General features: G+C 40.0%; 1 protein-coding gene across 1 annotated transcript; it reads right to left on the bottom strand.

The window, feature by feature from the left end:
- Positions 1-1,468: 1,468 nt before the first annotated feature.
- On the bottom strand, positions 1,469-6,624 carry LOC113695568 (protein DETOXIFICATION 53-like). Its single transcript, XM_072056376.1, has 3 exons — positions 6,449-6,624; positions 5,899-6,092; positions 1,469-3,267 (listed from the first exon to the last, which is right to left on the bottom strand). Exons 2-3 carry the CDS (start codon positions 6,001-6,003, stop codon positions 1,873-1,875), a joined length of 1,500 nt encoding a protein of 499 aa, XP_071912477.1. The 5' UTR covers positions 6,004-6,092; positions 6,449-6,624; the 3' UTR covers positions 1,469-1,872.
- Positions 6,625-13,964: the final 7,340 nt, after the last annotated feature.

The following is a 13,964-nucleotide window of genomic DNA, read 5'->3' on the forward strand; positions in this document are numbered from 1 at the left end:
CAGAATTCACCTCGTCACTGCCCTTCACTCGAGTCTTGGGGCCGCTTTGTCGATTTAGAAGTTACGACTGCCTGGAAATATAGCATATTGGATAATTGGGACAATTTGATCACTTTATAAGGCTAAGAATCGTTGTCATATCATAAAATTGGTTTCTTTTATTTTCATATTAAGTTGGAAGATTGGAGAGTAGGGTTTATATTTTCATGCTTGCGGTATCAAAATCTGCACACGGGCTCTTCTAAATATATGCCACACGTGAAAGATGGAATCTTATCAAAATAGAAGTTTGCCATGTACATACATGCACTCGTTATTAATCCTAGTGTAAAAAAACACACCTATGATGTGCATATTCAAAAGAAAATTACAGTAAAACTTTTGTATAATAAAAATGGTAGAAGTTAATGGTTAGTAAAAAAAAAAGAAAAAAGACAGTTAATGATTAAGTGAAGTACGCGTATAAGTAGTTGCGATTAATAGGTTGTTGATGATTTTCTTCTTTCCTGGCCATTTGATTGAAGATGGCAGCAAGTCTTGGATATATAAAATCTGAAGGAGCGAGCACATGCACTATATATATAGTAGCAACAGTTATAGCAAAAGTCATGTAAAAGTGGGGAGTATAGAGTATGAGATGGTTGTACGGTGCTCTTCATGCAAGGGTAAAATTGAGGTAAAAATGATGACAAAAATTTTAACACCAAACTCATGGCTAAGACTTTATACATAGTTAGATCATATGCATCAGGCTGCTTATAACAAACTATGTGCACACATATTCTCATTACGAGTACACAAAAAGAATGCTAACTCTTTACACTCATTTTTGTTTGGTATGCGTGTTCGTTCTCGAATTTCAACATACATAAACTGAAACATAAGTCCACGAAATTCTAATAGCCAAAAAATCAAACAACAAAATCATGCAGTTTTCAATGACTAGCTTCTTTAATGATTAGGAGGCGACGAATCTGGGTAATAAAACAAAGAAGATATACATGTTCAGACGCTCCAAAGATGAGTTTATTTGAGAACGAACCCGATTTTCCTGTTGAAGTTAATTACTTCTTGCATTGATCAAGGAGGAAAGAGATAAAGAAAGAAGAAAGAACACAGGGGCAGCCTACCCTACACAGCCCCATTCCCAAAAAAGTTCCCCTGGTCAAACAATCGATTTATCTTTATAAAAAAAAAAAAGCGCACAAAATGATATTATTATAGCAGAGTTGCCAATTGAAAGTTAGAATGCAGTATAAACTATGACGTTTGAAAAGGAAAATAATAATCGACTTATCTTGGCTATGCACGTAGTATCATTGGATATTCATGAAACCCTAAGTATGTATGTATGCATTCAAGGCAGAACTCCTACTAACATATATACATTGACTTGTTATATATATATATATAAATAAATTAAAAAAGAGTGTGCAAGAAAAGAAATGTTGGAATCTGTTTTGAATTAATGAATGGGAAGGCGATTAATATACAATCTGCCAGCTGGTTAGGAAAAAAAATTCTGTCCCCTAACACTGAATTGAATATTGAAGTTAACGAATGAGCGATGAAATCTACTCCCAAATAAGTAACGATCACGATCATTTCTAACTTCTGCAACCCTCCAAGCAATTTCCCCGCTCCTAAGATGGAATGTGGTCAGACCCGCAAATTTGTTTGGACAAAAAATGGACCAACTTTTGTACATATATGGTTAATACGCAACCATTAATAATATCTTCAACCGATGGATCAAGTGCTCCTAAGAATGGCTGGGCTGTACTATTGGTTAATTTGTATCAAAACGGGAATTAGCGTTCTTTTTTTTTAAAAAAAATAAATAAAAATTCCGGATACTGGAGAGGAAAGGTATCAAGGAATAAGGTTGGATCCTCCGTCCCCATCATCGTTGTCCCCGTGGGCGGCTAGCGTCAACTGCTCAGCCCTCTTGGCCTGGTGCTTCCAGTCAGTTTGGACCAAGGTGTAAACCATGAGGCTCAAGCATGCAGCCTGGGATGCAATCAGACCCAGCCACAGCCCCCGGAAACCTATGTTGAGCTTGAATGCAAATACTACCGAGCAGGGTATCCCCACCAGGTAAAAGGCGGCAAGGTTTATGCGGACGCCGACCCTAGGGCGTGCAGAGCCAGTGAGGGCACCGCAGGCAGCGGTCTGAGAAGAATTGCCCACCTCAGCCAACCCCAAAATGGGGAGGACACCGGCAATTAAGCCCAGAACCTGGGGGTCGCTGGTGTACAGCTTTCCCCAAACAGACCTCAGGGCCACACTCAAGCCGAAGGCTAACGTCCCATAAGCGAGTCCGACGCAGAGACCGAGGAGGGAGGCAAATCTGGCTCTGGCGGGCTGACCGGCCCCCAGTTCGTGGCCGACGCGCTGGGAGATGCTCAAGCCGAGGGAAAAGGGGAAGACGTAGATGGTACCGGTGGTCTGGATGAGGATGCCCATGGCGGCGACGCAGGCCTCCGGGTTGCTCAACAGGCCGCTCATAAAAAGGATGATCTCGTACCACCACCACTCCAAGCACACGGAGAAGAGGCTGGGGATGGCGAGGCTGAGCAAGGGCCCCCAGCCTTGGAGGACGGAGAAGAGGGTTGCCCCGACCCAGGGCTTGATGGCGACTTTGGAGAAAACGAGATAGAGGAGCAAGCCGATATTCATGTTGAGGGTGTAGAAGACGGAAGCCAAGGCAAGGCCCTTGACCCGGAGGTTGAGGTGGGATACAAGGAGGTAGGTGATGGGGAGGTGGAGGAGGGTGGAGCAAGTGGCGACAACGGTGGCGGGGGAGTTGAGGCCCTGGGTCCTCAAGAAGGAGCGCAAGGGGGTGATGTGAGCGTGGGCAATCAACTCGGGGATGGAGTAGACGAGGTAAGCCTTGGCAACTCGCAAGATGACGCGGTCCTGGCCGAGGCGGAGGAGGACAGGTTCGACGTTGAGCCAGAGAAAGGTGATGGGAATGGAGGCGAAGAAGAGGAGGAGGAAGGTTTTGATGTAGGTGTGGGAGAGGACGGACAATCGCTTGGCGCCGTAGGCTTGGGAGCAGATGGGTTCCATCCCCATGCAGAGGCCTTTCATGACGGAGAAGCCGGTGACGTTGGCGAAGCCGATGGCAAGGGAGCCTCCGGCAAGTTCAGTCTTGCCCATGCGGCCCAAGAAGAGCATGGATATGATACCCTTGGAAAATACCAGCAACGTCGTCAGCGCCACTGGCAATGCAATCTTCATCAGGGAGAAGAGCTCTTCCCACACCTAAATTACGTACGTACAATTTATTTTTCAAAACAAACACTAAAAAAAAAAAATCTCATACGCGTAATATATTAATGCTACTCCCTAAATGGATCATTCAGACAATAATGATGTCATCTTTAATTACATCATCATCATGATGTAATTAATAAACCCCAACGGATCTAAATTATTATTACTACGTACTCACTACGCGATGCTAGTAAATAAACAGTAGTAAATCAGTCGTTCGATAGAAAATACTACTACATAACCAACAGCGAAAAAGAAAAAACAACGGGCAGAAACAATAATAATATAATTGAGATTATGGGCTAGCTGATGAAGGCGTGCAAGAGTAGCAGTAGTAGTTGGGTCACAGTAAGAGTAGAGTGGGATGGATGCACATTTTCACGTGCCTGCACACACATACACATCTGCCATCCTGCAAATTTTCACAGTGTCCAATTAATCCCTTCCCCACCCTCAGCTTTAAAGATAATGATAATCAAAGTAATGACACGTGATCGATTTGCACTTTGGATGAACAAAACTGTAGATCAGAGATGAGGATCGATCAGGATGTTCCCATTGCTTTGATGCTGGTCCAAATCCATAATCAAAGCATGTTCATTTCATTTCACAAAAATAAAACTATATATGACGTGACAGCCCCCTGGAGCAAAGCAAATTTGGCTTGGTAAGCTAGCGGGTGATACGCAGAATGAAGTTGGTGATCTCTCTCACCTGAGCATCATAATTTTTTCTACTACAAAGACAGATTTGAGATTTTTGGTGGCCACCACGGAGACAGCTGGTTTTAGTGGCAGCTGCTGCAAAACATACGAATACGAACGAACGAACGAAAAAACAGGGCAAAATTTCATCGAGGACAGGACAGGACGGTCAAAATTATTTATTTAACAACGTATTGTATTGTAGTTTGAATATTCCTTTTTTCCTGTGTTGGGGAGGAGTGGGGGTCACGACTCACGAGCAAACAAACAAACTACAACTACAGACGCCTGCTCCAAATTTCCACTATCCTATGCATTATGCAATATGCATGCATGCATGCTTCACCGTGGAGAGTTGACCGTCCTTTTCTCTAGCTAGTTACTGGCAATTAATTAGTAGGAGGAGGACTGTTTTTCTCAGGTCGCTGGTATTGAAATTTGTCATGAATGAATGGGTACATACATCTAATTTTCCTGTCTCAGGGAAAGCACGCAGGACCAAAATTATTATGTGATGTGATTTCAACTCGGAACACATACACTCATTCATATGGGTTACTATCATAAACATAAACTTAGCATGTTAATGGGAAAGAAAGGATAGTAGTACAAAAAGAAAGAAAAAAAAAAGGACCCGCAAGGGTTGGTTGGTAGGCAGGCAGGCAATAACAGGTTATTTTAAGACCCAAATTGTTCTGCCGCCCGATCTTTGCAAAAGGAATGCCAGATCACCCACTCACCAATTAAGTCGCGGCAGCAGCTTTATATTCCAAGTTGAAAGCAAGAAAATTAAGCGAGGCAGAGATATTACAAAGTAATTAAACAGTATGTGGTAAAATTAGTATGAAACTAGTCCAAAAGAAAGGGCTTCCGGCTCCTCTCACGACTTGGCCCTCCCCTCCCATCACCCATCATGATCATGAGTAAGGGAGTAGGGGAACAAAACAATCAATTCTTCACAAATTTTATTACGTGCATGTTAATTTTTGCTCAGTGAGATAAGAATGTGCATGTTTGCACTTTGCACGCACATGTGTTGTGGGGGAGCCAGCCAGATTCTAAGTGCCCCGGCCCCTTTAATTCTGATATATATTTATATATGTAGCTGCTAGAGTAGTACCATCATGACTTACTGCTACTAATACATTCCAAACCATCGCATAAAAGTAGATGTTTTCCCGGTCTATCGGGAAGGGTCTGCTTTTTAATTTCTAGGCTTGGGATACGCTAAGCTAATGTTGCTTGTTTATGCCACTAATCATGTTAATTACTACTACTACTACTACTTATAATATGACATGCCCTTCTTTTACCAAAATGCTTGATTCTTTTTCTAACGATCAACTACGTACTTCTTCTGCTGGGGGAGCATGAACCTCGTAAATAGCTAGCTTGTGCACATGAAAGTATATGGACCACACTGGGCTATTCATTCTTTTAATTAATTAATTACTCGAAAAAAGCTAAAAGATTGGTAAGGAAGGAAAAGTAGGGTTGAGTGGTAAGATAGGAAGGATTATCAGTAAGTAAGTAAGAGATACTAAATTCAAAACTTACCTTTAAAAAAAAAAAAAAAAAAAGCAACCAAACCCAATTTACACCACACACCAGCTTAGAAGTTAGAACTACTCATGCATCCTCAACAGTAGCGTCAGAAACCCAAAAAAAAAAAAAAAAAGAAGAAGAAATGGTGTCATCAATCAAACTTATAATATTAAACTGATCCTCTGATCTGCATGCTTGCTCCTGCTGCTAGCCAGCGCCTAGAGGACCGTTTTCTTTTGACTAGTGAGTAGTGATCCAATCTCTATGTAATCTTTAGCGGGCTAGTTGGGGAGGAGAAAGAAATGGGGTGGCGGAAGCGCGGATATATAGCATACAGGGAGAGTGATGGTGTGATGTCAGGATGGCTTACCTCTTTCACCGATATTCTCTGGAGAAATTGGCAGCCACAAGCTCTGCTCTCTCTTGCTCTTCCATTGTCTCTAATTTCTTCTTGGCTACCTTGGTTGCTTGTCATGGTGCTGTTAACGCCTTCAAAACCTCGAAGTTCATCCACAGCGCACGTGTCGGCATGAGAGAGGAAGCGACGAACAAAACAATGAGGAGCTACAAACAAAGGGAGAATGTAGCAGATAGCAGCACATGATGAGAAGTTTGATTCAAGTACTAGGAACTGAACGACAACGGGGAGTAGCAGGCATATAGTAGATGGACCCAAGAAACTAAACAAATCCAATAAAAAATTATATATTGCTTACGAGTTTTAATCTAGCTTAATTAATTCTGCTTTAAATTTTACGCGTGCAGCAATCTTTCTACATTAAGTAAAACATATATAACTTGGTTGGAGTATACATGCAATTGATAGGGAGTATATGTATTAGTACTATAATATACGATCGAGTAGAGGAAGATGGGAAAGTGCGGAATGAATGAATGGCAATGGCAATGGGGCTGCTAACCTTATATAGTATATACATAGAATGGTAGTATCTTCAAAGCTGCGTGCGTACGTCCGGTCATAACCGGTGTGAAGGGAGGGTAGAGTGAGTTGGAGCTAGGTTTGTTTTCCGACCTCCTCGGCCCACGGCATTGGAAGTTACCGGTCTAGAGGAACGACCAAAAGAAAACCATGGTGTTTTGTTTTGGGACAAGCTAAGGAACAGCAAAGATTGGGAATGCGCATACACATGCCAGATTTATATGTACTCTTTAATTAATCCTACACTCACAGAGCTAGGGTGGGCAGTGGATCACACTTAATTCTTTTAGCTCAAAAACCGAATTGAAAATTGTGAGTTGTACTTTGTCACGTCAGGGACCAAAAATACGATATAATGAATGAATGGTAAACTAATTATATAAATAATTCCTGCAAATAGAGAGGTCGTACGACTAAATATGCAAAAGTTAAGCTGCGTATAGCCCACTAACAATGCATATGATATGAGCGCTTTTGTTCAGCATCCATTGCTGCCATTAATTAATTTTTTTTTTTTAAGTGCCAAAGCCCCTTTGGCAAATCATATACGTACACTTGCGCATGTATACACACATTAATTTGCTGCTAGTAGTAGATTTCAAACTTTGTAACACACACCTGCTGTAGCTGTTCCACTTTTGGTGTGCACAATTATTGTTGTGTTTGAGTTTAATGTAATGAAAAGGGGTACTGGGGAAGTTGGTTGCTTGGTTTGAAGAGTTCACTCACTCACTGATCCTATCCTATCAACGACGTTCTTTTCATTTGTATCACTTCCTGCTGCAGGTCTTTTCTTTGGCAGAGTTTCTTTCTTGGGCTTCTTAATTAATTTGAGGGAAGGAATATATTTGGTGCGGACAATCATATTCAAACTGTGGTCTTTAATTTGGAGGTGGTAATGTGTCCCATGCGGGTCTGTATGTGTGTGTGTCTATATATATATATATATATATATATATATATATATATATATATTTTTTTTTTTTTTTTTTTTTGGGGTGAAGAGAACAGCAACCACATATATACATATATATATATAATACCAGAAAGAAATTACCTAGTACTGCGCTGTACCTGCTAAATATTAATATACCAAATCAAGTGGCAATAATATTACCTTTCCATATCACGTGTAGTTAAATGTTATGAGCGGACCCGGCTTCGTTGATTTTCCAGTTTCCAAAGGAAATAGTTACTAGAAGTTCACTGATAAATAATAATCATCGATCTAGCAAGTCTATGTTTCGAACTCCACCAACGGGACAAGCGATCGAGAGCAAATTAATAGCTAGAAAACGAAAATTAAGAGGAAAAAGCCAAAAAATAAAAATAAAAATTTAAAGGCAAAAAACTTTTAAAGTACAGATTAAAGAAGTGATTGAGACGGGAAAGAGGAACGGCAAGTGAAATTTCAAAAGCTTATGCTATTCAAGAGTCGGGACAGAGGCAGAATGTGCTTTGTGACCTTAATTATTGGCTATCTGCCTAGGGCTCCACTTTCATATTGAAAATCATTCATATCGTGCCTGAAAAAAGAGCAAAAAAAAAATTGAACGTCTTGTCTAAATGTCAATGCTATTAGATAGTAATATTTGCTTCATAATAAAAAGGTTGCCAACTTGGAATATTGGAGAAGAGTGTGGCTTTAGGTTTTGACTCTTGACCTCTTCGATCGTATTTCTTTCGTTCAAGTAGAATTAGCTGCTTAATTAAGTAAGTAGCCAATGGATGCAAAGATAATCCTGTGTGTGTAAAGAGGACAACAACTCGGACACCGCTACTTTTGGTGAAGAAGACAATCCTCTCTGTTGTAGTCCACATGACAGGATCCCCCCAAAATTCCATTCCGCCTCTTTTTGGGTGGTGAGGGAGAGAAGGGATTTTGCATTAAGACCAGGTTAACAAAGAACACGAATGAATAATGGTGGCTTACGGCCTCTGCGTGAGGATTAAAATCTTTTTTAGAATGCTGGCTGGCTACCGCTATATATATATATATATATATATATATATATATATATATATATATATATATAGAGAGAGAGAGAGAGAGAGAGGGGTTCACAAGATTCATTGAATTTAAGCAACAAAATGGAAGGAGTTTGCTTGCAGCATCAACTGAGACATGCATGCATGTTGCGATCGAGTAGCTACGAAGAGCCCTCACAATTTACTACTATTTGTTCATTTATTTGGGTTTCGCAGAAAAAATAACTTGGAAGTTCCATTCCATACCCCAAGAAGCCCCAAGAAGTCGGGAAACCGAAAAAATTTCATTGCATCTGCAAGATTTTTGGCTTTTATTTATTCGAGTAAAACTGAAGGGTGAGCCAATAAAAACAAAATAATTTGTAGTATTAATATATATAGAGCGTTTCGACGTATGTGTCCAAACGTTTGGTAAAACAGAATAAGAAAAGAGGAAAAGAAAGGCAAGTTGGGCGTTTGGGCCACCACCTTCTCCCTCCCTCGCACTCGCACTGGTGGTGGTGTTGAAGCCTTGAAGGAGGTAAAGAAAGGCAAGTTGCCAAAAGGTTTTTGTTTGTGGTGGGTCTTTTCAGATCTATTACGGACTGCACATAATTAATTAATTATACATATTATATATACACACACACAGACACACCTCCCTGATCGGATCTTTTCGCCTCCTTTTCCGTTTCACCGTCCCATCTCAATGTGAAAATGATATACTTGCTTAGCAATTAACAACACAGCAGTAGACTATTGGATTACAAAACAACCCACCAAGAAGACAGTAGTAACTTTTATTTTTGATTGGATTTTGGGCAGAGTCCGCCTCGCCTCGCCCCGCTCCAGCCGGGCGCTGCAAGCAAAACGGTGAACACTTACTAGTACGTCCGTACCTTTTACCCAATTTCGCATTGCCATTACTACGCTCTTACGTTACGTGCCTGCAGCCTGCCTGTGGCTACTTTCTCCTTTCAGTCTTTGACTTGTGCCGCCTTCGCTTCTCACCTCCATCTATCATGTAATAATAATATGGGATAATTTCAGAAACCTCCCCTGAGGTTTCTGACAGTTTCACTCCCCTCCTCTATGGTTTCTGAAATTTCACAAACCTCCCCTAAAACTAAATAGGGGACGCCAAAATAGACCCAATTTCAAAATACAAACAATAAAAAATTAGTAGCTGGAGAGAGAAACAAGTGTATTCCACAAATGCCCTCATTATCTTGGGTTAGAAAGCTAATGCAATGTGAAGAAAAATGAGGGAATTTAAGAAGAATGAAACTTGATGGGGTGTAAGTGAGACCAATCAACGGAGAAGCTTACAACGAGGAGTAGTGAACAAATGCAATGCAACGGCTCTTTCTGGCAGCCAGTTCTAACGTCTACATGCAACGGCCAACTCCGAAGGCTATTTATCAGAGTAAAATGCAGCAGCCACAGATGCAACAAACAACAACAGACAAATGTTAATCTGTGAGATGCAACTAAAATGCTTGGTGTTGGATGCAACTGAAGTGCTTGGTGTTCCATCTTGAATTGCAGCAGCAACAAACACACACGCAAATGGCCAGTTCAAGCAGCAGAGGTGAATTCTGGAATTCACCTACATCATTTACAATTAGAAATAGATATTGTCGATGTAATCGCAAGGCAACCATTAAAATTTCTGAGAGTGAACGGAATCCACACAAGCTGTACTTTTGCTGCACAAATTGCATATTCTTTGAATAGTATGAAGGTCCAGAAGAGGAAGAGGTGAGCAGCCAAAGAGAACGCAGACATTCATCAATGCAAAGGGAAGAACAAGTCCAGATTGGTAGAGTTGAAGAACAATACTCCATAGTGACAAAGCTAATGATACTTAACCTTGTATTCTTAGCAATTTATATGTTTATTCAAATTGTGAAGTCAGTTTAATGAAATCAGTTTATTCAAATTGTCACTTTCAATTTATTCATATGTGCATGCAAGACGTTGTCTATTATGATCTTACTAAGACAACACCATACAATCTGTACATACAAAAAGAATTCGAACCTGTAGAATCCCTGCATATTGCACTTTACTTCAAAGATACAAAATGTACGTCTTTAATGAATTTACACTGCTGCTTGGAATTCAAATGTCAGGCAAAAGACCATGTATAGGTATTAAGTCCATAGATGGTATACAAAACCAAAAGTTGCACCAAGCATTTCAGCAAAGTTTCAACAAAGTTTCAGCGAAACTAATAATGACAAAAGTATCTCCAATCGTAAACAGATTCAAAAGAACATCAGTATTCTTTTAGCAACAATATATGACAAGGGAGGCCTAACTATTTAAAACCTCAAGCTATAGCTACTGCTAAGATTGTGCGACTCATGATTAGCTGATGTATTGGTGCTCACTGAAGTTTGTAAGTGGGAATTTTTGGTGGAATTGGCGCCAGCAATTGGCATTAATGGCATTGGTTGTGAAGCTGCAAATGAAGTTCTCCTCCTGATGTTAGTTACAACAGATGTTCCATCTTTCTTTGAGGGCCTTCCTCTCTGAAATGATGTAGGACAAGTGCATAGGGTGAGCAACTCAGAAATGAAAAAAAATGACCAAAAAGCAACTGGATGTACCTTTCTCTTAGCAGCATCCATAGTTGTCTGTATATCAGCTTGAATATTAGCTGCACCAGGTTCAGTTGATGGGCTTGGATTGCTGCCTTGACTGGAAATCACAACAGGCACACTACCCTCTATATGATCCTGCATTAGAAAAATCTCCTCATAAAGTAGTTAACAGTTGTTAATTTGATAGTAAACAGTTTCAGCACTCGCTAAACATATAATAAAGTAACGTTTACCCAGAGAACAGCTCCTGACAAGCCTGTGTTTGCAATTTCCCTGCCAGGCTTTGCTCTTCTCTTAGGAATCTGTACATTAAGTTGTATGTCATGATCTTAAGTATGGTGAACAAAGTAACATGATCAATATTAGAAATCAGTTATGAACCTGCTGATTTGTTTGCGAGGTAGAGTTATTTCCTCTCACAAGTGCTTTTTGGCATGTTCTCTTATTATGGCCAAATGCATTGCAGTTCCTACATCCCAGAGTAGTAGACCTCTTTGTCTGAGATGGAGCTGGTTCATCAGATCCTCGCCTTCTATTCACCCTTGGTCTACCTGAAGCTCTCCTCAGGGGTGGTGGTAGGACAATTTCTGGAGTGACATCAGGTAATGGAGGCCATCGTTTCTCATGAGGAATTGGGTGAATTATGCCACTATATGCCTTAATCCACATTTCTGTTGAGAAGCAACCATCACAGTAAGCCTCTACTTTTTGTCTTCTATATATAATGCCTAGTGCAGCATGCTTGTAAAGTAGTCCTGACAGTTGAAAAGCACCACAATCACATGTCTTTTGGGTCAAATTGACAATGTATTCTCTGTCCACATCACCAACTTCAAATATCTCCTCACTTGCCATTTGCAGTGAGCATTTCCTAGACAGTCCAACAATTTCCTTCAGCTTTTTAGTGATTTTTGGAGTGATGTTAGAGTTCTATGTGCAGGCCTTGTGATATCTTTTATGCAGCTTTTTCATGAACTTTTTCCTTAAACCATCAGCAAGAATCAGTATTGGTTTAGCTCTTAAATCTCCCACCCATGCATTGAAAGATTCAGTAAAATTGTTTGTGACATGGTCACTTTTTATCTCAGTTGAGTATGCGTGCCTAGCCCAAGATGCAGGTGGAATCTTTGATAAGTATCTCCATGCTTCTACATTCATGTCTTTAATGGAGGCCATTGCTTCATTGAAGCCTAATGCATCATAGCTCTTAGCAGCTTTTCAGAACAAACTGTTCAGTAATACTCCAAGAAATTGAAGCCTAAAGTTGCTGCAAATGTGTTTGCAACAATACCGTCCAATAGCTAATGGAATTTGCTCCTCATAAGCAAGATTCAATCCCTACAGCAATTGAGTTAAAACCATTCAAATAATAGGCATAGCTGGACATATAGAATGAGACATTTGCCATGATAGTAAAGTAAATAAGGTCTATATCTTTTGTCTATCACTCATGAATGTTAAAGGAACACCGTTATGAAATGGTCCAAAGAATTCCTGAAAAAAGTAGAAGAACCAGCTCCAGGTTTCTTTGTTTTCAGATTTAGCCACAGCAAATGCAATAGGAAAAATTGAGTTATTTGCATCCAATGCCACAGCAGTGAGTAATACTCCACCAAAATTGCCTTTCAAGTGACAACCATCAAAGCCAATAAAAGGTCTACAACCAGTTAAGAAACCATCTTTCTGACCTTTGAAACTTATAAACAATCTCAAGAATCTTGGTTCGACAAGTAAATTGGGTCTGTCATAATGAACTTTGCATAAGCTACCAGGATTGCTCTGCCTTAGAAGAACAGCATATTTTGGTATCTTACTATATGAAGCTGCATGTGTACCCTCAATTTCTTCCCTGGCCTTTTCTCTTGCCCTGTATACTTGTTGTTTGCTAGGATGAACACTATATTTTAGCATCTCAGCTTCAATCCCCTTTCTGAAAATGTCTGGATGATCTCTCATCACAGCAACAAGTTTCTTTGCCATCCAATCAGAGGTGGCCTCTCGATTCTTGCTGTCCATCACACAAGTGTGTTCTGGTGTGTATGACTTTATCATATACGTCACTGAATCTGCTAAAGGTGAGGCATGAATTCTCCACTTGCATCCATCAACACCACACTTGGTTGTACATCTGCTTTTTTCATTCTTCAATCTTTGTAGGGAAAAACCTTTTTGGATCACAAAATCCTTTAATGCTGCTCTAAAAGTATCAATATTTGTGAAAAGCTGTCCCTTCTTAAACTCTATGTCTTCTTTTCGGTTGTAAGTCTACATCTTGGCTCTTAAGGCTTCTCTCATAGGATCTATTTCATGTTCAGATTCAGAATCAAGTACAATATCCTCATTTTTCTTGTCATCAAAGTCAGAAAAATCATCATCACTACTGTCACTTTGGGATACAGACCAATGCTCATCACCTAAATTATCCTCATTGTTACTGTCCCAACCTTGATTCCATGAGTCATCAGAAGTAGAATCACAAATGTACTCCCCAGTCTCACAATTTAATTCATGAACTTCGATATTCTTGCCTCTACCAGTTTTTTCAGTTCTTAAATTCTCATGCTCATTTACTACATTTCTGTTTAGGAAGCTGTCACTCTGTTCTGCAGGGATGATATCCATTTCCAACACTTGTATATTAATGACTACATGAGATTGATGCATCTTGAACATTTCAGCAACAGATTGGTCATCATTCACATCTAAGTACTCAGCTGTACCAGGTATTTCGCATCTCATGTGCACCAGTAGATTGACATTTCGAGACATTTCTTGCAATGTCTTCTCAGCAACATCATTTAGTAAGTTAGAATACATATAACTCTTGGGATTTACCTTAGCCACTCTTACTTTTCTTTTCATACAATGGAGCACAATATCATGAACATCAGTGTTAACCATCCTACAATAGACAATCAT

The sequence above is a fragment of the Coffea arabica genome, chromosome 6e, assembly GCF_036785885.1.
Source record: "Coffea arabica cultivar ET-39 chromosome 6e, Coffea Arabica ET-39 HiFi, whole genome shotgun sequence".
NCBI lineage: Eukaryota > Viridiplantae > Streptophyta > Magnoliopsida > Gentianales > Rubiaceae > Coffea > Coffea arabica.

Coding starts and splice junctions, on each gene's coding strand:
- LOC113695568 (XM_072056376.1), bottom strand. CDS start 6,003: ATGACAAGCAACCAAGGTAGCCAAGAAGAAATTAGAGACAATGGAAGA. Junction 3,268..5,898: donor AGAGAATATCGGTGAAAGAG/GTAAGCCATCCT, acceptor TACGTAATTTAG/GTGTGGGAAGAGCTCTTCTC.